General features: G+C 39.8%; 1 protein-coding gene across 4 annotated transcripts in view; it reads right to left on the bottom strand.

The window, feature by feature from the left end:
* The window catches only part of wwox (WW domain containing oxidoreductase), a 734,210-nt gene that overhangs the window by 426,123 nt on the left and 281,271 nt on the right, over nt 1-26,816 (bottom strand). For all 4 annotated transcript variants that reach the window (XM_067998151.1, XM_067998152.1, XM_067998153.1 and 1 more), the window contains one exon: nt 21,582-21,846. In XM_067998151.1, coding sequence (XP_067854252.1) covers nt 21,582-21,846 — 265 coding nt within the window. The remainder of the gene's footprint in view (nt 1-21,581; nt 21,847-26,816) is intronic.

Genomic DNA, 26,816 nt, shown 5'->3' with positions numbered 1-26,816 from the left:
GGACGTCCGAGGTCATGAAAGGCGCTACAGAAATGCAAGTCTGTCTTTCTTCTTTCACCGATCAACCTTCTAGACTCAAGGGAATTTCACATCGTTCACCTGACGAAGGAGGAAGCCTCCGAAAGCTTGTGAATTTAAAATAAAATTGCTGGACTATAACTTGGTGTTGTAAAATTGTTTACAATTGTCAACCCCAGTCCATCACCAGCATCTCCACATCAAGGGAATACAAGCAAAGTTTATACAATCAATCCTCATAATTTAATCCTTCATACCCTGGTATCATTCTGGTGAATCTGCACTGTACCCCTTCCAAGGCCAATATATCTTTCCTTAGGTTCGGTGTCCAAAACTGAAGGCAGTACTCCAGATGGGGTCTGACCAAGGCTCTGTATAACTGAAGCATCACTTCCTCACTTTTGAATTCCAATCTCCTTGAGATAAAGGCCAACATTTCCATTACCTTTTTGATTACTTTTTGTACCTGTGTGCTATCAGTGATTTATGTAACTGGACACCTAAATCCCTTTGCTCCTCCACAGCTCCTAGTCGCTCACCATTAAGAAAAGATTCCAATTTGATTTTTCAGATCCAAAGTGGATGACCTCACACTTCCCCACATTGAACTCCATCTGCCATAATTTTGCCCACTCACTTAGTCTGTCTATGTCCCCTTGTAACTTCCTGCTCCCATCCATACAATTTACTGTGCCTCTTAAAGTAGTGCCATCTGCAAACTCGGATATACAACTGTCTATTCCTTCATCCAAGTCATTAATATATATATGGTGAAAAGCTGAGGCCCCAGTACAGATCCTTGGGGAATGGCACTTGTCACATCTTGCCAATCAGAGAACATTCCCTTTATCCCTACTCTCTGTCTCCTACTCCCAACTAATTACCGGTCCATGTCACTAGGTTACCTCCAATTCCTTCAAATAATTTCTTTCCACAGAACTTTTTTGTTTCATCATCTTTTTGTGGCCTCTAATCTATTGCCAGTCTAACAACAAAACTTTATTTCAGTTCTACAGCTTTGATGCAATTTCTAACAGAAAAGTCAAAACTGGTCACTAGATTATAGGTAAAATAAATAGTTTTGCATTCAATCAGCAGATAACCATATAGCAGATTTTACCCAGGCCACAACCATTTTACTCAATTTATTTACTTTAAACTCTTGATTTTACATTTTATACAAACTATTGTTTAAATTCAACCCTGTAACTACAAATCATTTATATTTGTAGGTATTGCTTAGTTTTCCTTTATTTTTTCAACTGTAATTCATCTTCCATCTGTGATTTGAAATTCTACATTTTTTTCTCTGCATGGAAGCAAAAGCATCTGCACCTTCCTTAGGTAACTGACTATTGGATTCATTTTTTTCTTCTTCCTTTATACTTGAAGAAAAGCAGCCATTCTCCTCTATTCTTCTCCCCAGCAAAATAGCCAGGAGATCTGGTTCTGGGTCTCAGCCACAGCAGCTCTACAACTAGAGGCTTACCCTAGAGGGAATCATTCAACTTTAGCTTATTGTTCGTCATAACTTTTAGGCCTTAATGACCATGTTTCCCCTTCCCCCCACCGTCAACCCCCCACCACCCCCAACAAGCTTTTTGTCTTAATGCACAAGAGACTAAAATATTTGAATGCAGCAGCAGAATTGTCCATATCCACAGCATAAATCAAGATGGCAGCTTTTTAGCTCAGTTGAGTTCATTCTCCACTAAACAGAAAAGAATTCTGCAGACTAAGTGGGCAAGATATTTTGTAGACTCGACATTGTGATTCAGAACATTTCAATGGCCAGTATCTCAGCAATCCCAGTGTCAAAATCAGTTTCACCTTGTGTCAAAGCTTAATAGATTCAAACACCATATTGTGCTGTATAAAATGCATTGCCCATTAACCTAAACATTTAAGTTAATTCATATTTGCCATCTCATACTTAATTTCTTTTGGAGATGGCCATGGTATTGGTAGTGCATTCAGTAATGTTTCAGAATGCTGATGGGAAAACATTTTTGTAGTGCTTATATTGGATTTTCAAAATAAGTCTTGACTCTAAAAATAACCTGCACTTAACTCTTGAAAATCATTTTGGGTACGCTGTCTCAAATTCAACCTTAGATCATTCTTGAATACCTTCTAAATGCATTGCTATAAGCCCCATTCCCTATACTCTGCCCTAATGCTTTCAGTTAAATTTCTGGTCAACAGTGACCTCAAGATGTTGATGATGGGGAACATGTCAATGGTGGTTCATTGAAGGTCAGAAGTAGATGGCTAGGTTTTCTGTTGTTTGAAATGATCATTACCTGTCACTTATGTGGTGTGAATGTCACCTGTCACTTGCCAACCCAAGCCTGGATGTTATCCAGGTCATGCTATACGTGGAATAAGCTGCTTCATTATCAGAGGAGTTATGGATACATCTCAACACTGTGGAATCGTCAGCAAACAGCTCCATTTCTGACCTTATAATGGAGGAAAGGTCACTGACGAAACAGCTGAAGATCATTGAGCCAAGGACGCTTGCCTGAGGAAGTACTGTCCTGGGGCTGCGATCTCTGCCAACTATAACCATCTTACTTTGTATCAAGTATGACTCCAGCCACTAGAGGATTCTCTCTTTGAAGTTTTGCTAGGCCTCCTTGGTGCCATGCTCGGTTGAATGCTGCATTGATGTCGAGGCCAGCGAATCCTCTCGTCTGGCATTCAGTTCTTGCTGTGATGAAGTCTAGAGACATGTGGTTCTGGTGGAACTCAAACTGAGTGTCGATGAGCAGGTTATTGTGATTAAGTGTCATTTGATGGCACTATTGATGGCTCCTTCAATTACTTTACTGATGATTGGGAGGTGGCTTGTAGGTCAGTATTTGGCAAGGTTATATTTATCCTGTTTTTTGCCGATGGTGCCATACTAAACGATGTAGGATGTCCTCACTGTGGAGACGAGACTTTGTTTTCACAAGGACTGTATGGTGGTTACTCCTACCAATTCTATCATGGATAGAATTGTTTGTAACAGGTATGTTGGTGAGGATGAAATCATGTAAGTTACTTCATTGCATTACTTCCCTCATCACCTGACACAGACTCAATCTGGTAATTACATCCTACAGGACTAGGTCAGCTCAGTCAGTGCTGGTATAACCCAGTCACTCTTGGCGGTGGAAACTGAAGTCTCCTACCCAGAGTACATCCTATGCTACTGCTTCCCTCAGAGCTTCCTTCAACATGGAGGAATACTGTCTCGTCAGTTTTGGAGGTGGCGCTGGTGATGATCAGCAGAAGGTTTCCTTGACATTGATTGATCTGAAGCCATGAAACTTCTTGGGTCCAGAGTTAATGTCAAGCGATCTCTCAGGAGCACTCCCACCCAACGGTAAACTGTAATGCCTCCACCTCTGGTTGGTCTTTCCTGCCAGTGGAATATATATATTCAAGGATATATCGAACAATGGTACTGGAGGAGTCTGAGATGTTGGCCGATAGATAGGACTCTGAGTACAAGCATCAAAAGGTGAATGCTGAAACCCACATTTAGGGATAAGGAACCTGGAAATTCATTTCACCTTCTCAAGCTCAATATTGTGTACAAGATCCAAAGTGGAGGGGGTAGGGTGGTGGTGGTGGAGGAGACTAGTTCTGGCCCTCAAGACTAACATTCTATGAAAATATATGATACAATACAGCATTTACTAAATGTCTTGGTGACATCTCGTGGCATAACATCAATACTCCTCCAACCTTCATTTTTATGATATTGATATACTGTCCAATCTGGGAACAGTGGATTCTCTCCATTGCTTCTAATTGGAATACCAGCCATTCATCGGATAGTTGAATATATAAGATTCAACAATGCCCAGATCCCAAAATTGAGCCAAGAGCAGTTCCTGAAATTTAGTCTCACAGTAACCCTGAAGGCCTAGCTGTACTGCTCCAACATTCCAAGCAGTGTATGTACAGTATATCTCTATAGAAGGTGATGTACTTCAGATGCTACAAGTAAACATGGCCTAAAGAAACACTTTTTAAAAAATCACAGCTGTGTATGGTTTATTTTCTGTTTCTCTAATCATATTTGGAGTCTGCAGCAGTGCCATTATTCAAACAAAAAAAATCAGCTTTTAAAAATATACTGCTGAAAATTGCATGGAGGGGATTAGTCTAGGCAAAATATACTTCCAATGTAAGAAAACAGTAAAAAAAAACTCACTGAAATATCAGAAGAAATCTTTCTCTCAGCTTCAACAGCCAGCTGCATATTGCCATCATCGGTTGTGATAGTGTGAAAAGACCACTGATGTCTGCGGTGAGTGGTTCCACCAATGACAGGCTCCTTACCATTGTGTTATAATGATCTGGGATGCACCGCCTGAAAAGGACGGTGGAAGCAGATTCAATCATAACTTTCAAAAGGGAACTGGATAAATACTTGAAAAGGAAAAAGAAAAATTTGCAGGGCTATGGGCAAAGAGTAGGGGAGTGGGACTAATTGTACGGATCATTCAAAGAGCTGGTGCAGGCACGATGGGCTGAATGGCCTCCTTCTGAGCCGTATGATACTATGATTCTATCTTGGTCCTCAATGCCAATGTTCAGCAATGCTAAAACTCAGCATTGGCCAAATGAACAACAGTATCCAGCCTGTGTAAATCTACACAGTACTGACACTTCCCCAACTGCCAGGATCAAAGTTGGCTACTGCCAAAAATCAGACCTAATGTGGCAGGCTAAGGCAAGGGTGTAATAACAAGAATTTCCTCCACGGGTAGGGCTGCCATTTAGTAATTTTACATTAAAACGCTGTCATACAGTAAGGTTCTTCTGTAAATGGCCTACAGTTTTGCTCATTCTTGCATTTCTGTTGCTAGTATTCAATGATATTCATTTGAAATAAAAATTAACAGACATGGAATATATAAAGGGTTAAATGCTGTTCCAAGTGGAAACTAAAACCGTACCAAGCTTTACTGCAGAATACCACTATGGATGTTTTAATGCTTATATTTTTAAAATCTAACTTGCCTCAAGGGCTCTGAAGGTCAGAATTAATTCAGTGTTCTTACAGGTGTCCCTTTAAAGCCACTTTCTGATAAGTACTGTACAGATACTACAGTAATGTCACCTTAAAATAATAGCCATTCTAACTTTACTGCATTTGTACAATCCTGCAGTAAAAATGGATTGCTTCATTTCACAGAATTATTAGCAGCAAAATGTGGTCCTTTTGTGCTGCCCTACAACTTTACTGCTTCTGCCAGCAGATTTAATATACGCCAGTTTGTATTAAGATGTTACTGCACCCTTCCAATCCTAATCGCCAATTATGACTCTATTAGCCCTACTTGGCAGCTCATTTGCTCTTGCAGCAGCTGAAGGGGACTTGGAGTAGAACCTCTGGTCTTTGCGTTTCTGCTTCAATGAGCGCAGCACAGCTGCTGTCATCAGTAGACAGGGATAAGCCAGGACAGCGCCTGCTTCACATAACTACACCTGACCTTCTGACAATTTAGAGGGAAAAATACCTGCCTAACTGCAGCAAGGAGCTTCCTTCAGATAGAACACCGAGCAAATTAAAGGCAACACAATATATCTGAGATCTACCCACTAGACACTTCATTAAATTGCTGCTCGCTCTTCTTGTACAGCACTAATAGAATCAGTGGCCTTGTTAGTTGGTGAGTAAAGATCAATCACATACAGAGAGACACACTCGTTCTGCTGCCTTCCAGAAAATCATGGTTTAAAAAAAAGACCATCATTAGAGTCTATAGTGGCCTTAATGTGAGGCACTTAAATAAAACACCATCCCACATCGAACTTCAATCGGTACAAAAAAATACTCAGTGGAACTTGTTAAATCCGACTGTGAACACAGTTGCCTAATATATGACTATTTGGTCTTGGTCGAAAGATCATAATGTGCATATGTAAAAAGGTACTAGATTGCCTAAGGGCCTGTGGCAGAGGAAAATAATTGCAGCAAAATGCTGAAAGTGCTCTACAGAGGTTCCTCCAAAGAGAACACCAGTGGGATAGGTGGATACGAACAGTGTGGGTCAAATGGATTACAGCAACATGTTCTAGTTTCTGCAATATAACAGGAGTTCACAGTTGCCTCTATAGAGCTTCATTATTTAAATTTATTTGTATTTGCAATTGCTTGCTGCAGTGAATCCTCAGTAATTATCAAAAAAACCTTTAAAAGTTCCTTCCTTACGGTCCTGACCTTTAAAAAAAATAGCCATCAGTAAATCTCAGCACAGCATAGGTACTTCCCACTTATTTGAATGAATTTCAACTTGCTAAAAACACTCAAGAGGTTCAGATATAGTCATGCTATAAATAAAAGTTGAGCAGGTTAGAAATATCATTTGAAACTCAAAAATTATATCATATTTAACACAATATTTTATTTTTATGCACTCAAATTTTCTTCCCCATTTCCGTTCCTTGTTTTATCATTAAGAGTTTCTATCTACCACTATTACAAGTCATCTTACCCATATGGTCAAGTGATGACAGGCAGCTTCATAGTAAATGGCAAGAAGAACTTTTTTTTTTAAACAGTACTAGACCAGGATGGACAACTGAACAGAAAAGCGCATTTTGCGCTCAGTTAAACAAAGAAAGAACAGTCTCTTAAGCATTATAATGTTGTAACATATATACAAGACAACAACATGTAAAAATGTTGCCAAAAGTGCCTGCAAATCTTTATTCCTCCTTCATTTGAGCACAAAGAAGTGGAGGCATTTTGTCATGACACTTTGTCCCATCCCTTCTTCCTGTCACCTGATTTAAACCTAAACAACAAAATTCATATGTAGGAACTCAGCAGCAGAACTGATGGCCCAGCCAACTGTGAAATGCAGAATTATTCACTCCCTCATATAATATTAAACAAAAGTCAGCTGCAAATGCTTTACAACTGCAGCACAATCTCTGCATTCTGGCAAATACGTAAGTCATCAGAACCCTTGGATGTGTTGTAACCTTATAGCAGTCACAGACAACTCTTATTCTACATACCGTATACAGCTCCATACCAATCTGACAGAATTGGGTATTGACTGTACACTCATATAGGCTATACTTGAAGCAGTTAAACATCGAACTCATCAAATGCATACCTTACTTCCACTTGACAAAAAATTGAGCCAATGCATTGACATAGTCAGGGAAACCATTACTCTGCAAAAAAAAAATTGAAAATGCAATTTGATTGTGAAATGCAGATACTCTCAAATTAAAGCCGGAATGCTGGCAAAAAAAATGTGCTGATAGGGAAGCCCTTGGAAATCATCCAAAAAGGAGTCAGATGTCATGAGACTAAAGACCAGAATTTGAAAATTAACATACTTCACAAAGTGTCATTTGAATCCCTATATTGGGTAACAGCCTTACAATCGCATCCAGGTATCTATTATTTTATACATACCAAGACAAAATTCACCCACCAAGAGACCTCCAGGACCTCTAAAGCCTACTTACTTAAACTCACTGTTGGACTTTCATTATCCTGATTGAAAGATAATAAACTATAACATAACATAAATTACTACAAGGATAAATTTTGATCATTAGAAACATTAACCATCAAACCAATAGTTATTGCATTCCTTTAGGCATCGGAGATAAATTTTCATTAACCAACTCGTTAAAATTTCCTTTCGTCTGACCACGACTTTGCCCTGTCCTGATTGAGCAATAGCTTCTCAAACACACACAGATTTGGATTCAAAATGATGTCTGGTCCTTCAAAGATTCAATCTCTCTGTACAGATAATCTCAAAGCCACAAAAAATAAAAACGTGAATGTTGTTGCTTCTTTAGTCATTTTAAAATTTCAATTATAACATTAGATAATTACAAATAAAGAACAAACAAACTCATATTTCACGTCCTCAGGACGTCCCAAAACTCTTGGGGGTCAATTTTCGGATGGCCGAGTGGGTGCGTTTGTGGCGGGGGGGCTCCTAAAATTGGGGATTCCCAGAGCCATGAGATTGTATGAGGATTGGGTTGATTGGTAGTGGTGGGATGAGTACTGGCGAGGTGAGTAAGTGCAGGTAAGGAGAGGATGAGGTTTGAGTGGGTGTGAGGAGTGATGTGATAGAGTAGTGTTGGCAGTGCAGAAGGAGATGTGGGGTGGGAGCAGTGATGTGGCAGACGGAGTGTAGGGGAATGAGTAAATGCACTCGCTTCCGCTGACATAGTTAGGTCATTGAAGTGCCTCCTGCACTGGATATGCAGGTGCGTGATATGTTGGTGGTGTTGGCAACCTCCGCTGCCACCGCGAGCCAGGCCTTTGTGGTGGCAGAGGCAGGCCACTTCTTCCCGTCCGCCGGGGAGAAGATCTCTGTCCTCCCCCTCCTCCTCACCCCATCCAGTAGGACCTAGAGTGAAGTATCATTAAACCTGGGAGCAGCTTCCCCCTGGGCTGCTCCATGTTGTAATTTTGGCTCCTTTCCGCAGCATCAGTCAGTGGAGGACTGCCCTTTTAAATAGGGCACCTCCAGCTGACAGCCTATGATGCGGGTGCGCAGTCCGCCCGCTGCGCAGCTTTCCAGCACGAAACCTGGAAACCAAGGTAAGTGGCTTCAATTTACTTATGCTTGCGTGGGGAACCCACTGATTTTACTGGGCAGGTTACCCACACGCCCTCCTAATATCAGGCCCTTGATAACTGATGGATTACTTTGAAGCACAGTCACTGTTGTTATGTGGTCAAACGCAGCAGACAATCTGCATACACAGCAAGGTCCCACAAACAGCAAATAAATGAATGACAATCAATATATTTTTGGTGTTGTTGGCCAGGACGCTGGGAAAACACTGCTCTTCTTCGGATAGGGATCGTTTATATCCACCTGAGGGTTAGACGGGGCCTCGGTTTAACATCTCATCCGAAAGGGAGCACCTCCGACAGTGCAGCACTCCCTCAGTACTGCACTGAAGAGGCAACCGAGATAAGGAGCTCAAGTCCATAGTTGGGATTGAACCCACGACCTTCTGACTCAGAGATGAGGGTACTACAAACTGAGCCAAGTTGACAATGTGTAACAACAATTTTTAAATAAAAATATTTTAAAATTTAGACTTTTTAAATTAAAGGAAACATACAATACATATCTTACTCAAGACATCTCATCTACAAGACAGACAACTGTAGTGACAAAACAAACAGCTTTTTGGACCTTACGAAAAGCTTCTAAAGCCAGACTGATAGTTCAAAATACAGGAGGGCCTTTAAAAAATATTTTTCAGTGCATTTGCTTAAAGTTTTAGGCCAATCAGTATATACTTCCATTAATTGAATTAATAGAGACCAGCTGTATTTATATACTTCAGCTAATTTAATTGTAAATTCCTATCCACTGCTTTTTTTGCTCATGTTATCTAAATTGCACGGTTTACACCCGAAAGTTAACAGTGTTATACTTTGCAATGTGCTTTATGTGGCTGCTATGGAGTTTTATGGATTTCCAGAAGATAAAATAAATAAATTTGGGGTTTTATTAAGCTTTAAAGCAGGAAAAGACTGATAAAGGTAACAGGAGTGACAGGAGCAAGCATAACGTGTAAGCTACACAAGTAGTGTATTTTTCTGAAATCTAAAGCTGTCTATTTATGAAAACAGAGCACAGATAAGAAAGGAGGAAAGATTCTCCTCCTGCCTGCTCTGAATGCAAAGCCCCATCCACACATATTTATACCCATTTCGATTAACTGAATGCAAGGAGTTGAGATTTCCCACTGTGAGGACTTGTTCCAGTGTGTTTACCTACGTGTTCCAGTGTGTTTACTACACGATAACATCAACAAGTTCCATCCCACCATCAAGCTCACCATGGACTACTCCTCAGAATCAGTTTCTTTCTTGGACACACGAATCTCCATCAAAGACGGGCACCTCAGCACCTCACTCTACCGCAAGCCCACGGACAACCTCACGATGCTCCACTTTTCCAGCTTCCACCCTAACCACGTCAAAGAGGCCATCCCCTATGGACAGGCCCTGCGAATACACAGGGTCTGCTCAGACGAGGAGGAACGCGATGGACACCTACAGACGCTGAAAGACGCCCTAGTAAGAACGGGATATGACGCTCGACTCATCGATCGACAGTTCCGACGGGCCACAGCAAAAAATCGCATAGACCTCCTCAGGAGACTAACACGGGACGCAACCAACAGAGTACCCTTTGTCGTCCAGTACTTCCCCGGAGCGGAGAAACTACGCCATGTTCTCCGCAGCCTTCAACATGTCATCAATGAGGACAAACACCTCGCTATGGCCATCCCCACACCTCCACTACTCGCCTTTAAACAGCCACCCAACCTCAAACAGACCATCGTTCGCAGCAAACTACCTAGCTTTCAAGAGAACAGCGTCCACGACGCCACACAACCCTGCCACGGTAACCTCTGCAAGACATGCCAGATCATCGACACAGATACCACCATCACACGAGATGACACCACCCACCAGGTGCATGGTTCATACTCCTGTGACTCAGCCAACGTTGTCTACCTCATACGTTGCAGGAAAGGATGCCCCAGAGCATGGTACATTGGCGAGACCATGCAGACGCTGCGACAAGGGATGAACGGACACCGCGCAACAATCGCCAAACAGGAGGGTTCCCTCCCAGTCGGGGAACACTTCAGCAGTCATGGACATTCATCCACCGACCTTCGGGTAAGCGTACTCCAAGGCGGCCTTCGAGACACACGACAACGCAAAATCGTCGAGCAGAAATTGATAGCCAAGTTCCGCACCCATGAGGACGGCCTCAACCGGGATCTTGGGTTCATGTCACGCTACACGTTACCCCACCAGCGAACAAATGTTATCTGTTTTTAATATAATGGGTCATTTGCTGGCTCTCTCTGCCTTCCGGATGTTTCTGCCTCTCTCTGTGTTTTTTTTTCTCTGTTTTTTTTCCCTGTTTGTTTTTTTGTTGAATGTGTATTCGGAGGTTCTGCAGGTAACACCTCTCTGTCTGAACACGGTGATTGCCTTGGCAACGGGCAGTTGCAGGGGCAGTCTGTAAACACCATGTATTATTGTTCAATATGTATAAATGCGTAGGCTTCAAGGAGATCTTGAAACATTTGCCTGAGGAAGGAGAAAATCTCCGAAAGCTTGTGAATTTAAAATAAAATTGCTGGACTATAACTTGGTGTTGTAAAATTGTTTACAATTTACCTACGAGAGGAGAGGAAGGCCTATGAGAAACATGTTAATGTCAGAACTCAAGCCAAAATCCATCATTTAAAAAAAAACAAACTGGAAACGCTCAATATGTGAAGGTCATGAAAAAGCATTCTGATATAATATTTGCTTGGCTACAGCAGCCAAAAATAACTTCAGAAATGCTCCTATTTGACGGGATAGATAACAGAAGGTCAAACTTTGCACCGGAGTGTCTGTCAAATCAAACCCTAATATTCAACACCATCTTGTGTCTGCCCCAAAGTCTGAATGAGTCAAGAGAACGTGAAAGTAATGCAACTCAAGAGGGCTGAGTTGATGTAAAATCTGTATTTTCTGTGCATAGAAAGAGAGAGCTCGAGATCACCAAATTTCACCAACTACTCCGCCGCTGGCAGCATCTCCTCCTTTCAGTATCTCACCTTGTTCCACCCCTCTCACCTCTTCTTTAAAATCGTTGTTTTCTACCCCCACCCAAACTTCTCACTGCTTTCCTCCATCAGCATTAAGCGACCTCATCCTCTGTGATTTCAACCGTCATCTCAGCTCACCTTCCCCTCTTTCCTCTGAGTTCACTGCCCTTCTGTCCTCCCTTAATCTTTCCCTTCATATAAACTCTCCGACCCATCTTCAAGACACCCCCTCGACCTTCCATTTAACGTGTCCTCTCTTTTCCTAATTGTCTCAATCACAGATGGCCATCTCTGATCACTTTCTTGTATCCCTCACCACTCACATCCCCCTTCCAACTCCACTTTCTTCTGCATCCGTCCCTGGAAAAAGCTCTCTTCCAAGTCACTTACAATAGCACTTTCAAACTCCCAACTGTGAAACCTTTGGTCACGATACTTCTGCAGCTGTCGATCTGCTCACTTACACCTTTAATGCCTTTTTCCCAGTAAAACCTTTACTCTCTCCCACCTTGGTCTTTCCCCCTGGTACTGCCCCCCATCTTCTTTCCCTTAAGTCTAAATGCAAATGGTGCACGACTGGTTTAGCCATTCATTGCCAGATCTGGCTCGACCATATCATGCACTATTGGGCCCTGCTCACTACTCCAGGAACATCCTGGAAAGCGAAGATAACCACCGGCTTCTTTTCTCCACTACTAACAGTCTCCTTAAACCCCTCTCCCCTGCCCCCTCCACCCTCACCTCCAGCAACGAATGCAAGGAGTTTATTGCCTTCTATGTCGTTAAGATTCAGAACATCCATTCAGCTGCCTCGGCCGCATCCCTCACATCCCTTTGCCCACCATGCCAAGATTGCCTTAAGATCCCCTGCCCTAGCCCTGGCCCGGCATTGAGTGAGAGGAAATCCTGGCCCATCCTTAACCTAAAGTCAGACAGGCAGTCTGATAGCACAGAGGTGGTCATGGGATTGAGGAAAGAGATGGAGAGGTGAAGCTAGATGTTAGCTGTGTACATATGGAAGCTGACCATATGCTTACGGATGTTGTCACCGGAAAGAATCATGTAGATGAAAAGGAAGGGGCCATGGATGGATCCTTGAAGAATTCTGGAGGTGACTTTAAAGTGCAGGAGGCAGTTGCTATAGTTAGGGTAGGACAGGTATTGATTGGAAACAGGTGAGGGCAGTTCCAGTGCGTTGGACCATGTTGGTAAGGTCTATGATGTCGAATGCCACAGAGACATCAAGAAGATCAAGGGGAGATAACACGCCACAATCGCACAGGTTGTTCAATTTAATTTCTGAGGTGCTTGGTCATAGATTAAGTGCCCCAAATACTCTACATACTACTTGACTACAGTACAAGTCGGTAGTTAATACCACTCAATCATGTATTGCAGTGGAAATTCTTTTTAAGGGAACTAAGGGCATCACAGAACAAAAATGGAAATAAGAGCATAATTTTTTTTTTTACTCTTTCAAAATAATGTTTTAAGTGATTTTCAAAAGTTGCAGAATTCTAAGTACCCTTGAACCAGCCAAAAGGAATCATTTCGAATGAATGACTTATTTTGATGTTGATATTTAGTATTCAAAATGAACTGGCCAGACCATTAACTCTACATGATTTTGGAGGCGGTGAGTAAATTACCAGTGAAACAAACATTTGAATAAACTTTCAAATAAAAAAAATTACTGGAATGAAGTCATTCATTTCAGAAATTCATGCAGAAAGAATGGCTCCATTAGCGTACAGGATGCAGCTTCTCCCACACAACTGCCCACATCTGGTGACAGCTCTAAGCGAAGCATTTCTCCAGAGAAAGGGCAAAAATGCAGGTTAAAAGTAACTCAAAGGGTTCTTGTACACCTCCTAGTGTCTGCTTCAAAGAGTGGGATTGACAGAGGTCTCAAGCCTACTCTCGCATCCACCCTTGCAGTCAGGCATTGCTGGATTTTCCTCCAAAAACCGGGAGAGGTAGGGGAAATAACATCTGTTCACACCTCGTTTTGTATTTTTTTTTAAATGTAAAAAGTATATGGAGTAAAATATACTTTCTGCCGTTACATTTTTAAAAGAGCATACTTCATCCGTAACAGTACTTTTACCAATCTTTAATGCAGAAAATGAATGAAGGTGGATGCAGCTTTAACTCAATAGAAACTGTACTTTTACCAGGTCATTCCAAATCGCTCAACAAATTAAAGAATAATGAAGAATCAGCTCAATGTTCAAGTTGCACATAGTAAAGCAAACAGCAGAAACCCACAAAGCCCAAAGAACCAAACACCTAAATCATACTAAATATGAGGGAGGGAAATAATGGTGGATATAAAGAAAAAGAAAAATATCTCCCTAATATCTTTCTTAACTTAATTTCAAAAAGAAAATAATTGTATTTATTAAAAAGGACCCAACTACAGTCCATTTGCTAAAGCTGGTACAGGATTACATTTGTTTAAGAACAAAATCTCATTTAGAAGAACAACCTTTGTGTAATGATCTAAACGAGCTATTATTAAAGCTGCTTGAAGTTTTAAATCAGCTTTAGCCTCGCAGAACAAACCTGAAAATCTGAGAGGCAAACACGGGTAATATATAATTATAAGAGTACCAACAGAAATAGTTAAGAGTAGGTGGTGAAATTCCCCAGTCCCTGGCTTCTAATCAAACCCAGCAGGCATTCTAATAAATCACTTAGATGAATTGCTGCTTGCATTATGTGGATCACGCTTGAAGTGTGACATTCTGAGCCAATTACATCCCCTTACTTTTTTTGTTAATAATTTTCCTCTTTATTACAACTTTCGTTTACATATAGGGCCTCTCCCACGTCAGTTCATTTAAGTTTTTTCCAGAAACAATGCTCTTCTTTTGGGGGTTTAAGAATATACAATATAAGGAAAGGGAAAAAAAATCCATCTCTTCCTTTTGTTAAGATCCAACAGCCAACATTACATTTCTTTTCAGCCCATACACTGTTCCTTTGCCCTGTACTGGCTACACTCCCAGCTTCCCCATTATTATCTGATTGATTCACCACATTAACACGCCAACTGCCCACTCCTTGTTGCTGTAATTTTTATTTTTGCACTGCTTCCTCCCTGATAATTTATTGCTGAAGTCAATGAATTTTTAATTTTTTTTGTGTAACTTTGTTTCTCTGTTGCACGATTTATGGGACAAGCTTCCAAAAAGACACAGTATATCTAAAGACAAAGAGCTCCAGGAAGATGTGCAACGTACTGCTTTAGGCCAAGTGCTAAAACACAGCTCTGCTGAGTGAAAGATGAAGAATTTCAGTACAGACATTTAGTATTAATGAACATTTCCACATAACCTGTTAATCACAAAATAAAAATATCACATTAAGCAGAACATTAAAATATGACTTTGACCAACTGGCATTCCACATTGGTGTTCAAACCCACTGTGCCATGGAGTGGTAGGATGGAGACTCACTCACACCTGTGGTTCCCCCCCACATTGAGTTCTCAGTCTCAACAGGGCTCTCATGGAGTGCACCTGTGCAGATGCCAGGCTGTTCTCCAGAAGGAGAGTGAGTGTTCGTTCCGGCAGAGTAATAACACCCCTCCTCCCGGATGCACCAAGGAAAGATCACAGCCAGATCAAGAGTAGCATAGCCAGAGGCCTGGGAAAGCAGCACCTGGGGCCTGAAGGAATAGATCACCTGCACTTTTTGTTGTAGTCTGGTGTACAGATAGGTAGGAATAAAAAAAAAGTCTGATACTTAATCTTTTGTTTCAGGGTATGAGATATTTTCAGAATTAACCATTTATGATCCTGGTGGGGAAAACAGCAAAAGATGTTTGATACAAACACATGCTCATTGCTGATGTCGCTTCCTCATCTAAAAATATAAAAAGTCTTCGAGGATGAAATGCTCTGATATATAGCTTAACAAGGCTAGTTCAGTAACATACTTCTACCCATAAATGAGACCCTGCATTTTTCACAAAACTATGTACAATTTGTAAAAGTTTATTACTTAGTGAAATTTGCTGGACAGAGCTAGAGTGCATTACAGTGATTTACCATTGGAATGTATCCCTGCCTTGTGCCATTTTCCTCATGGTAGCTTCATATTGTCCTAGTGGATGGCACAAGGAATCTGGATTGTTCCAATTAGTTTGATTATTTTAATAAATGTTACAAGATCTCTTTTTTCTTCCCCCGAATGACGTAATTGAAAAAAATTAAGTCAGCAAATTACATCTTTCACTACTTGCATACCAGTCCAGCCTATCCATAGAATTATTGGAATTGAAGCAAAGCTTGAGACATTCACTATATTACTTGCCCACCATAATTGAAATCCACAACAATATTCAGGAAAGGAAATCATTCAAGAGCCCTGAAAAGAAGTAGTTGGTTTTTTTTTTGAGTGGGGTGGGGTACAGGTTGGGGAAAGAAGAGAAGGAAACTGCAAAACTGTTTTGTACATAGATATTTTTAACTGTTGATCAAGGCAAACAGCGATCCGGAAGACCTGAATGCTTTTTGACACCCAATATTAGCATACTGAATTCCCAGGCCATATATATAATGCCCAAATGTACAGCAAAGCTGCCTCTATTCTGCCCCAGAATGAACTTTCCAAGTGCACCAGTATAGTATTTTCTATACCCTACACCAACCATCTTTATGAGTGAGGTTGCTAATTTAGCGCTAAGTGCGGCCTGTTGTGTTACGAACGCACAACCAATGGAACAGACTTAAAATTCTCCCAAACTCATTTCACATTGGATCCTTGCAGGATGAAAAGTGAGGAGACTTGCATTCCATCATTCTGGAGTACAGTCAAACCTAGGGTTGAAATGACAATGTGCAGATACTACCATCTTTTGCTTTCTTGAGGAATTTTCTGTGTTTAACACTGCTTTAGAACCCATACTTAACACACTGTTGGAACTGTCGACACACTGACTTAAAAGATTTAAGGTGCTCTTACATTGTGCTAATGGAGCTGGATTCACTACGTGCCAGTTTCACACAGCCGGCTGCAATTCAAATGTAAAACTGCAAGGACTCACAAAGACCAGTTATCAAAAATATCCATTTTTATCCAATCTTACAAGCCACTGCTATAATCAAGTCCTGCCAGTTTGTTACTTGGCTTTCAACTGGCTGTCCACAAACTTGTGGGGGACACCAAAACTAGGGGCCATAAATATAAGATAGTCACTAATAAATCCAACTCGGGAATTCAGGAGAAACTTCTTTACCCAGAGATTGGTTAGAATGTGGAATTCACCACCACAAGGAGCAGCTGAGGCAAAGCTAGAGGAAGCTTTAAGGGGAAGCTAGATAAACACATGAGGGAGAAAGGAATAGAAGGTTATGCTGATAGTATTAGATGAAGAGGGGTGGGAGGAGGCTCGCATGGAGCATAAACACCGCATGGATCTGTTGGACCGAATGACCTGTTTCTGTGCTGTACATTCTATATAATTCGATGTAAATCGCATTTGTAAATCTGGAGCCACCAGCACAATATAACAGTGCCTTTAGAAATACATCTACAAAAATGGGACCTACTAAGATATTTTTTCAATGTTACAGCACATACAGAACAGCATGTAAAGTCAAATAGCTGGGATTTCTCATAGGCAGATGTATGAAATGGTAAGTGTTTCTGCAGTGTTTCTGGATCACATCCCATGAAGTACAGAATTTGAAAATTGTGTTTTAGTGTTCAGCACTTTTTTATGGACACCAGAGCAATTTACTTTAATAAAATGTTGAATTACAATATTCCCAAAGTGACTGTACAGAAGATGCTACATAAACAGTTACATGATATTAGTCTCCCACTCCCCAAACACATTGACCTACTGTTCATGATATTAGCCGGCAAGCGCTTAACGCATTCTTATGGCATTCCTGTCCAATTTTAATAGAAGCGTTAATCTGTTTTGTGCAAATTAATCATAAAAAATGGCCCAGAAGCATCCCCTGCATTACTCCACGAGGCACTTATTTCCATGTTGATGTTGCTTTTAATTACTATAACTTTGCATCATCCTATTCGATCAGTTACTTATCCACTTCAAAAGCTTCCTCTCTACTCTGTGCCTTTCTCATAATTTGTTAAGTAGTAATCTCTGATGTTGCACTCTGTCAAATGCTTTGCTGAAGTCTAGAAATATAAAATTTACTGAGTTTCCCTTGTCAACAAACTCAGTTAGAATCTCAAAGAACTCAAGTAAATGTATCGAGCAAGATCTATCACCTGTACAGCCATGTTGACTACATCATAACATACTAGGTCTCTCCTGATGCTTCCCCATTCTCTATTTCAAGGTACTTTCTATTTTCTTAACCCACCACCACCAAGTTCATGAATCTATAGTTTCTCTGATTACAGATTTTTTATAGACTGGCGCCAAAATTCATTTCTCTCCCGTTCCTTGACACAACCTTTGTATTCAGCAATTCCCTCAAAATATCCATCAGGACATGACCAATTTAATTGGCTACTTCCTTTACAATAGATTTGAAATCCATCTGGGTAGGTCCCTAGCTCTCTTTTAATGTCCTTAGTCTGTCGATCACCTCTTTGTGAGCAATTTCCAATTCTATGAGGGCGAATTTCCTCGGATCTTCTCCCGCTCCGTTGTCACAACTTTGGCGGAGACTCTATTTACATGCGTGAAGAGTTTCTGCCTAAGTTACGGTGGTGACCAGGAGAAGCTCAGAGGAAATTCACCCGCTTTCAGTTTTGCTTCCCCAGGCACTTTAAATTCTAGCCCTGCATGAAGAAGGCAGTTGTCTGGCTCATCTATGACACAAAATATTCATAAAGGCAGCTGTCATTCGGTGGTTATCTGTTATGTCCTCTATATCCCTCAGAGGTACTGTTTTCTCCAAATATATTTTTGGAATTTTTTTTTCTATTTTCTGCAATCCTAATCATCTTGTCTATTCTGGGTCTGTTAATCGATTTCTTTACCTCTTTTACCTTTTTCTTATACTCTTTCCACTCTTTACTTATACCTGTAGTTTTACGCTCAATGCAAGACCCTTTTTATCCCTTAGCTCTTGCATTACTTTCCTTGTTGCCCATGTTTTTAGTTTATTCATTCTCAAGATATGGGCTTCGCTAGCAAGGCCAGCATTTATTGTCCATCCCTAGTTGCCCTTGAGAAGGCGGTGTTGAGCCTTCTTGAACCGCTGCAATCCATGTGGCGAAGGAACTCCCACAGTGCCACAATATTCAACAATTACAGGTGCCAGATAGCAGAGAAAAACACGAACTGATCTATTGGGACCCACTGGGACCACATCTCTGAGTTAATATATTTAATATGAATGTTTGTTTTACTACTTAAGAGTGACTGGTGGAGTGGGGAGGTTATGAAAATCTAATACTGCATGACTTTTTTCCTGTAAACGTACAACTCTGGAAATTATTACTATGGTACAGTTGTGTATGACTGCAAAATCTATTTGAATTAGAGGTCATGTTAAAACATACTTTTTTAAAAAATTAAAAATAAGAGAACATTGCTAACTTAATAAATTAATGCATTTATGGGATATATTTTCTTTGGGAGCCACAGCTAAGCTTTTATTGCTGTGTTTTGAATGGTACAACTCTCCAGTTACAATTATATGGGTATTCTCATGTTTACTGTTCTTTACTTGCAAAGTCAGAAGAGATTTCCTTTTACCTCAGATAAATTATATAGTGTATCCAGCTGAACAAACATTATAAATTTTGTAAAATTATTATGGATTCTTAAAAGAAAACAATATTTGTTCTCCCTTTAACAAGCATAACTAAAATTCACATATCACAAATGAGAAGTACTTCTAAAGTAATAGAAGATTTTTTGTAACTGCACAATGCAAAAATGGACTACGGTAAAACTGGAGGGGGTAACTCTTACTCTAGCTTCATTGTCTTTGTTGTCAAATGATGAAAGACTTATCGCTAAATAAAATATCTCCTATTTATTAAGGGCCCTGCACACAAAGGATGAGGAATGTAAAATGAAAACTTGAGTTCCAGTAATATTCAGATACCTAGATACCAAAATAATGTAGAGCTCTGCCAAAGAAAGCAAAGAATTTCCTGCTTCGAATCAAACTCGAGTGAAGCAATAAGCTGTAAAATAAAATCACCTGACTTGAATGAAGCGGAAAGGAAGGTGCCCACAACCAAAGTGACAGATTGGTGCATTTTACTTCTACATAATTTATACCACTGAAACAGAAGTTGGGTTGCATCCCATCTATTAACGGAGGAAAGCACATCTGTTAAAACTCCAGTACAATGGATGGCAATCCACTGGAACCGGAAAAGTAACCCAATAGTCTCAAAACTTTTTGCAAGCTCTGGGCATTTTGATCCATCACTGAGAGGGGAAAAAAAACACGTTGGTTGCTTGAAACATCTGCTAAGCTCTAGCTACTCAAACACACACTAGTCTTCTACTCATAACCTGCCAACAAAAATATTTGTCTGAATGAAGGATTGTGCAAATCGCGGGATAATGGTAATCTGCTTGACAAGCCTACAAATTTCAAATATCATCACGGAGAGACCAGTTCAAACAAAATCCCTCCAGATAACACTTCATTTGGTGCAATTAGTTCACATGTTTCTGAAATTGTTTTGAAAGTAGATCCTGATTTACTTTTGGGAATAAATATGGATGAGACGATCACAAATTCTAGTATTTATAGCAATGGGAGGGAACAATGCCCTTTTCTCCCCCTTCCTACTGCAATAACTATAAACCATAATAATCATCACAATTGCTGAGCACAAGATGAGTTTAAAAAAAAGTTTTACTTGAACTAAGGAAAATGAGAATATTCTATCAAGAAGAATAAACAGATTAATGCATTTTAATCACATTAGCAAGATTACAAGGATAATCTCTTAAATTACTATTGGACCATAAATATACTTGTCAACTCTATATTTAATACACTCGCATTGCAGTTAACAAATAAATCTAAGGCTGGGAGATATAAATTGCTCCAAGGCGCTGACTTTATATGGCAGAAGATGATAGATGGTTTCATCTGAAAAATACCACCAAAGGTTTTTGTTGGAATCGCACTTTACTTGGCCAATGACCCGGGTTTTACATCACAACCAGCTGGTCACTTGCACTTTCCAAAAATGCAACAGAAAACATCATGGAGCCCTTATGGTGTAAGCAGCTGTCTTCCTTTTCAAGATATGACAAAACTATATCAAGACTGACTAAAAAATGCGAGCAAAGACAATGAAACTTTAATACTATGTCTGAAATAACATTAGTGATGGGACTTTACTGCTCTTCTCTCACAAATATGAAAGACTATAATTCACAAGTATTAACGGCACAAGTAAGATATTATATAGATTTTTCTCACAATTGAAAGAGCAGCAGTAGTGCTTCATCACCTATATGACAGCCAGAGACTTGATGGGACAAGTGGCCTGTTTCTGTGCTGTAACACTCTGATTCTAGGATGATCTTGTCATTATTGAAGAAATTATATCACATCAAAAATATTTTAATAACATGATACTGAAACATCATCTTTCGAGAAAACATGTCTCATTTTTAAAAAATGAATGTAGTGCACCCAAGCTGTCAGTTGGTCCTGCCTTCTTCCAGTTCAAGTGAAGTGATAGACATGACAGTGAGCCTCTCCAGTCTGGCTCAACTGTTCCAGGGATTTGGTTACCTTTACGAGTACAAGTTGTATTTTACATAGTTTCTCCCATTTTTCCCCAAAAAAGGACTGCTCATAAGCTCCAATTCAAGTATCCTACTTTGTGAAACACTGAGTTTAACTTATATAATCTCAATACCAAATATATACAGCTGGATTTTTACTTTGGGCAGGCACCTCCCACGGCATGCAATCCGACTCATTTTGAAAGTGCTGTGTGAGCTGGTTACTTACCATTGACTTGGTAAAAGGACGAGCCAAGGCAAACAGTAGGGTGTACAACCACCAGCTGCGGTGCAGTGAGGAGTACATCATGTTTCCTGGATGCAAAGCATTGGATGTTACTCCATGAGGTGACAGGCGGCGGTTCAGCTCCTTCGAGAAGAGAATATTACAAAGCTTCGACCGGTTGTAGGCTAGCATGGCCCAGTAATCTTTCTTAGCAGGAGAAAGCAGACTAAAATCCAGCTTCCCCGAGGGATCCTTTATATCAGTGAATCTGAAATACATATATAAAAAATGGTAATTTTTCGACTGGAGTGAATGTGACTAGAAATATCAAATGCTTCCTGTCTAGCAAAGAGAATAAGCAGTTATTGTGGAACAACTGAAGAATTCAGACCAGATGTTTGTTCTGAAACATCACCTTTTTAAATTTAGTACTTTAGCATCCTAAATAACTATTTATCTAATGATACTCAGTGTTTGTGCATCAAATAAAATATCATACAAAAGATCCAGATCCTCTGAATTCAAGTTTGAATATAACCGGGCTCCTGAGCTTAGAAGTGCTACCACTGGGCTTGTACACGTCTCAAAGATCAGGTATTAACCTCCACTTCATTAGGCCACCAAAGATTCTGATGTGTACGCCACCTCGACCCCACCCCCAGGATAGTTATGTATCATTGACACATGTTTAACATTAAACCAGCTCCCATTAATCAAACTAATTCACCAAAGATCTTTAACAGTGCATAGAGAAGACCATCATTCCCCCATTTTTGGAGCTCATGTGGCAATGGTAACGAAATACTGCATTTCAATTTACCATTCTGCCAAGTTAAAAATATCTGTTACACACTGTAATGTGTTGTTCAGATGTTCTAACTCTCCCCTTTGAAATGTCATTTATACTACAATGGATCACAAGTGCTCTCTCTCTCCTCCCTCCCATGGTACACACATCTATTACAGTTACTTAATGCCATGAGTGGCTACTGATTGTTGCCTATTAATTTTTAGTAATAGCCAAAAAGTACCAGTGCATACAGAATGCAGATGTCCTGCTAGCACACAATAGTGACAATGTTAAGAATTAATCTTCATGTTGTGATCTTACATTTTTGGAAAGAATCAACTGGATTTCTGTTAAATCTTCTATTGTGCTTTGAGTAAGCAGTGGTTTTAAGCTTTAAGTATGGTCTTGACCAGTAGTCACCAGTCAGTCGGGACCAATGCGGTTTTATTTCAAGAGCCTATAAATCAAGACCTTAGGTTAACCTCAATAATAGGCAAGTCTTGCATAAAGGGAATTGAAAATTTATGAAGCCGCAGAGCTTTACTAATTACAGTAATTTTAAAAAGGCTGCACACATTTAATTTGATCTAGAGTAATTGCTACTTTTATTCATTATCAAAAGAAATTTGTGTGTAATTTTGTCTTAACCTCACAAAATATAGTCACGAAGACTGAAATTGATGATGTGAGAAGTGTTTGGCAAAACACTTCAGGACTCGAGGGAAGCGCTATAAAATAAGATTTTTTATTAAATGCACAGATGCCATTTTGATTTAACATGAGCTATAAACAATGTACTGAGTTTCAAAGTGTAACACAAGTCCTATGAGGGCTGTTGCTCACTGGAACTTTGGAACGTAGGAACAGGAGTAGGCCATTTAGCCCCTTGAGCCTGTTCCATCATTCAATGAGGTCATGGCTGATCTGTGACCTAACTCCATACACCCGCCTTAGCCCCATATCCCTTAATACCTTTGATTAACAAAAAATCTATCAATCTCAGACTTAAAATTAACAATTGAGCTAGCATCAACTGCCATTTGTGGAAGAACATTCCAAACTTCAACCACATGTAGAAGTGTTTCCTAACTTCATTCCTGAAAGTCCTGGCTCTAATTTTTAGCCTATGTCCCCTTGTCCTAGACTCCCCAACCAGCAGAAATAGTTACTCTCTACCTCCCCTTAATATCATTGAAATCTCGAGTGTATACTAGATATGATTATGGCTTCTATATAAGGAAGATGAATGTGCATGTGCAAAACACAAACCTATCTGCTTTTTTCACTCTACAGATTCAGTCAACAGAAAAATGCAGATAAGCACAACTGTTTGACAGCATAACCAATTCCTCCCACTGAACTACTTGCTAGGGATGCCACCATGCCACGAGCTCCTACAACGGAAAGGGTGCTGGTTACTGTTCATTTCAGTGGGGTAGCAGCTGCCACCACTGCTGCCTACCGGTAATTAATCTATGCCTTTTTTTTGGAGCCCAATCCTCTTTCTACAGGCAAGAAACTGATTATGGAAGCTCTGCACCTCCTGCAAAACACCTTGGAAGGTTACATTTCCACAAATAATTGTGAAGTCCTTCATCAGCATTAAGCACAGCTAAACAAGATGCACCTAATTCAAAACAGACCTACATTTAGAGTTTGGAAAATCAATTTCAGTTTTACAGACGGAGGAAACGTTATAGTAAAACCACATCCTTCAGATACTGCTCCATAAACAGAATTATGAGATTTTACATATTTAGTCATATCACAATCTATAGCTATAACTTCACACAAGCAATAACTTCACAAGTATACAGAAGCACTTTACAATAAATACCAGTACCTGTCAAGAGGAGGGGAGGAGAGGGGAATTTAAAAATATAAATGCTTACAAACCAGAAATTAATGTGGCAGGATTTGATGTTCCTACATCTATAAAAAGGACCGTGACATACGAGGTACCAAACAATTCTTTGATGGAGCATGAAACAAAGAAACTACATGGTGATGTTTAATTGTCTCTGACATAATCGTTAAATGCCAGATGTTTAATTCTTTTACCAAGTACTATACATCTCACTGACTGAGAAAAGGTATAATGTAGTTACACTTAGAAATATGCAGATGTTTAGCAAAATGCATATAGACACCAAAGCCTCAGTCCAGAAGCAGCTTTTTTTGTAAATTGTAATGGGAAATATTTGAGCTGGTGGTGACACATGCTTTCACGCATGCTGGTGAGAACTGATTTTATTTTACCATTTTTTCTTTATATGCAATTACATGCAAATAAGGTTGGTTTTTAATTTTCATTGCTGACAGATCATCCATCAAGTCCAGTTAATGGGTGATTAAAACTGTAATACTGTCAACCAAAACTTAGCAAATGTGATACAGTATATCACTGATATAAAGATGCTTACACCTATTAACAGTTTAAGCTAAGTACTGGTATTTTCTCCTGAAGAAATAATGAAAACAATTCTGGAATTGTGCCAAAAGATTTAAAAGAAGAAAATAATGATGTGAACTTATTTTGTACAGCGCAAAATATAAAATGCTTGGAAGAAAAAAAACTCACAACTGCTTCACGTACCTTTAAAAAGCTGTATGCAATTTTTATGGTATCATCTCAAAGATTCCATAGTTTGACTATCAATTCCACTGCCAGAGGATCGATATTCTACCCACATGAAATTCAAAACTGATCATTTATACGAGTGAAACACTAAATTGTTGATATACAGTGTTCCCAAATCCATTTGAAAAAAGCAATTAGAGGTGCAAGCCCACAGAAGGAAGAAGAATACCTCGCTAACGATGGAAAGTAAGCCATCACTCACTCAACATCGAGAGTGAGTGAGTTATAGGTCTTACACTCAAGAAAGAACTGCCACAACTTGCCATCAGTGAAATTGCCTCCACATAATTCTCTTTTACACTTTAGGGCAGGATTAATGGTTACACACGAGTGATAACAAGGCAGTAATCTAATTGAGGGGTTCAGATCATTTAAATATGAAGGAATGCACAATTGATTATGCCTGAGTAATCCAATTAAAGGATTCAAAGTACATCAAAAGCCATCAGATATGAAGCTAAAATGTTCTAACTTATCTGAACCCCACGATTAGTAATAGACTTGAAGTCAATTCTTGGTATTTGTAAGTTTTAATACCATATACTATGGTATTGTTCTCACTGAGTTGAAAGATATGCTGCTGTATAACAATAGATGTCTTATCAACAAGTGTGATCGGAAAGTGTTATAGGGAGTAAGAGCGACATCCACAGGAAAAGCGCATTGCGCGCAAAACTTTCAATATGTTATACAGATTTTATGGGATAGTTTAATTCAAATTTGGCCTTGTTTTGGGCTGTCACTGATTCTATGGCAAACAGAGATTCTGCTGCACTTCCAGCGAAGCTAATGCAGCAGAGCAGGAGCAGCTCTGAAGAAATGCCCAGCCCTTGTTGTATCAAGACGTTCACAATTTAGAATGGTGGCTTCCTATTTTTTTAAAAATTAAGAACCCCAAGTGCAAGCCCAAGACCCATAGTGCAAGACATCATCCAGTCTGAAAGAAGTAAAGATGAGGCAAATAAGAAAGAAATGGTAAGCTCATGTCAAGCCTGGGTTTTTAAAAGCTTGAAGATTGTAGGAGGTGGTGTGGCCCTTATGATCAAGTCACACCTTGGTCTTTCTCCCCACTTCTCTGGCACCTTCTCAATCACTGACAAAGCCATCTTTGATCACTTCCTGTATCCCTCACCAGTCACATCCCCCTACCCATTTCCAATCACATTTCCTTCTGTGTCCATCTCTGGAAAAAAAACTACAACTGCAGTTTCAAATTCCCAACTGCCTAGCCTTTGGCCTTCCAGTCGCTACAATTTGGCAGCAATACAAAACAATTTTAGGTACAAAGTGGTGACTTGGAGTCAGTCAACGTGATCAAATCAGGAGTTCCCAAGGGTGGTTGCACTGAACAGTTTCTACTGTATCTAAAAAATAGAAGGCTGAAAGCAATGTGTGTGCAACAGTTTAAAAAATGTCATATTTTATTGAAAGATCCAAATCTTTGTAAACAATGGTTCAGTTGGACTGATGGAATACAATCAAGGACATTATTTATATCCACTTCAATACTGAAGGTGGCTGGAAGTATTACTTTGGAGGTTTCATTTTTTGTTATCATTGGCATGCAGTCCAGTTCTGTGACTGAAGAGAAGCTTTGTTCCAGAAAGGTTTTTAACAGAACAAATTGTCAAAATAATCAGACATATGCTGCGCTTGGAACCTCAGTCTGAAAAAGAAAAGGAAATCAAATAGTGAGTGCAGCAGGTGTGTGTGTGTGTGTGTGTGTGTGTGTGTGTGTGTGGTGTTCAACATAGAAAGAAAGGCCCCCATCACATATAATAGTGACTGCTCAAGTTACAACTAATGA

Source organism: Heptranchias perlo, chromosome 16, assembly GCF_035084215.1.
Source record: "Heptranchias perlo isolate sHepPer1 chromosome 16, sHepPer1.hap1, whole genome shotgun sequence".
NCBI lineage: Eukaryota > Metazoa > Chordata > Chondrichthyes > Hexanchiformes > Hexanchidae > Heptranchias > Heptranchias perlo.
The sequence above is the reverse complement of the archived record's forward strand: the minus strand, read 5'-3'. Positions and strand labels throughout refer to the sequence as shown.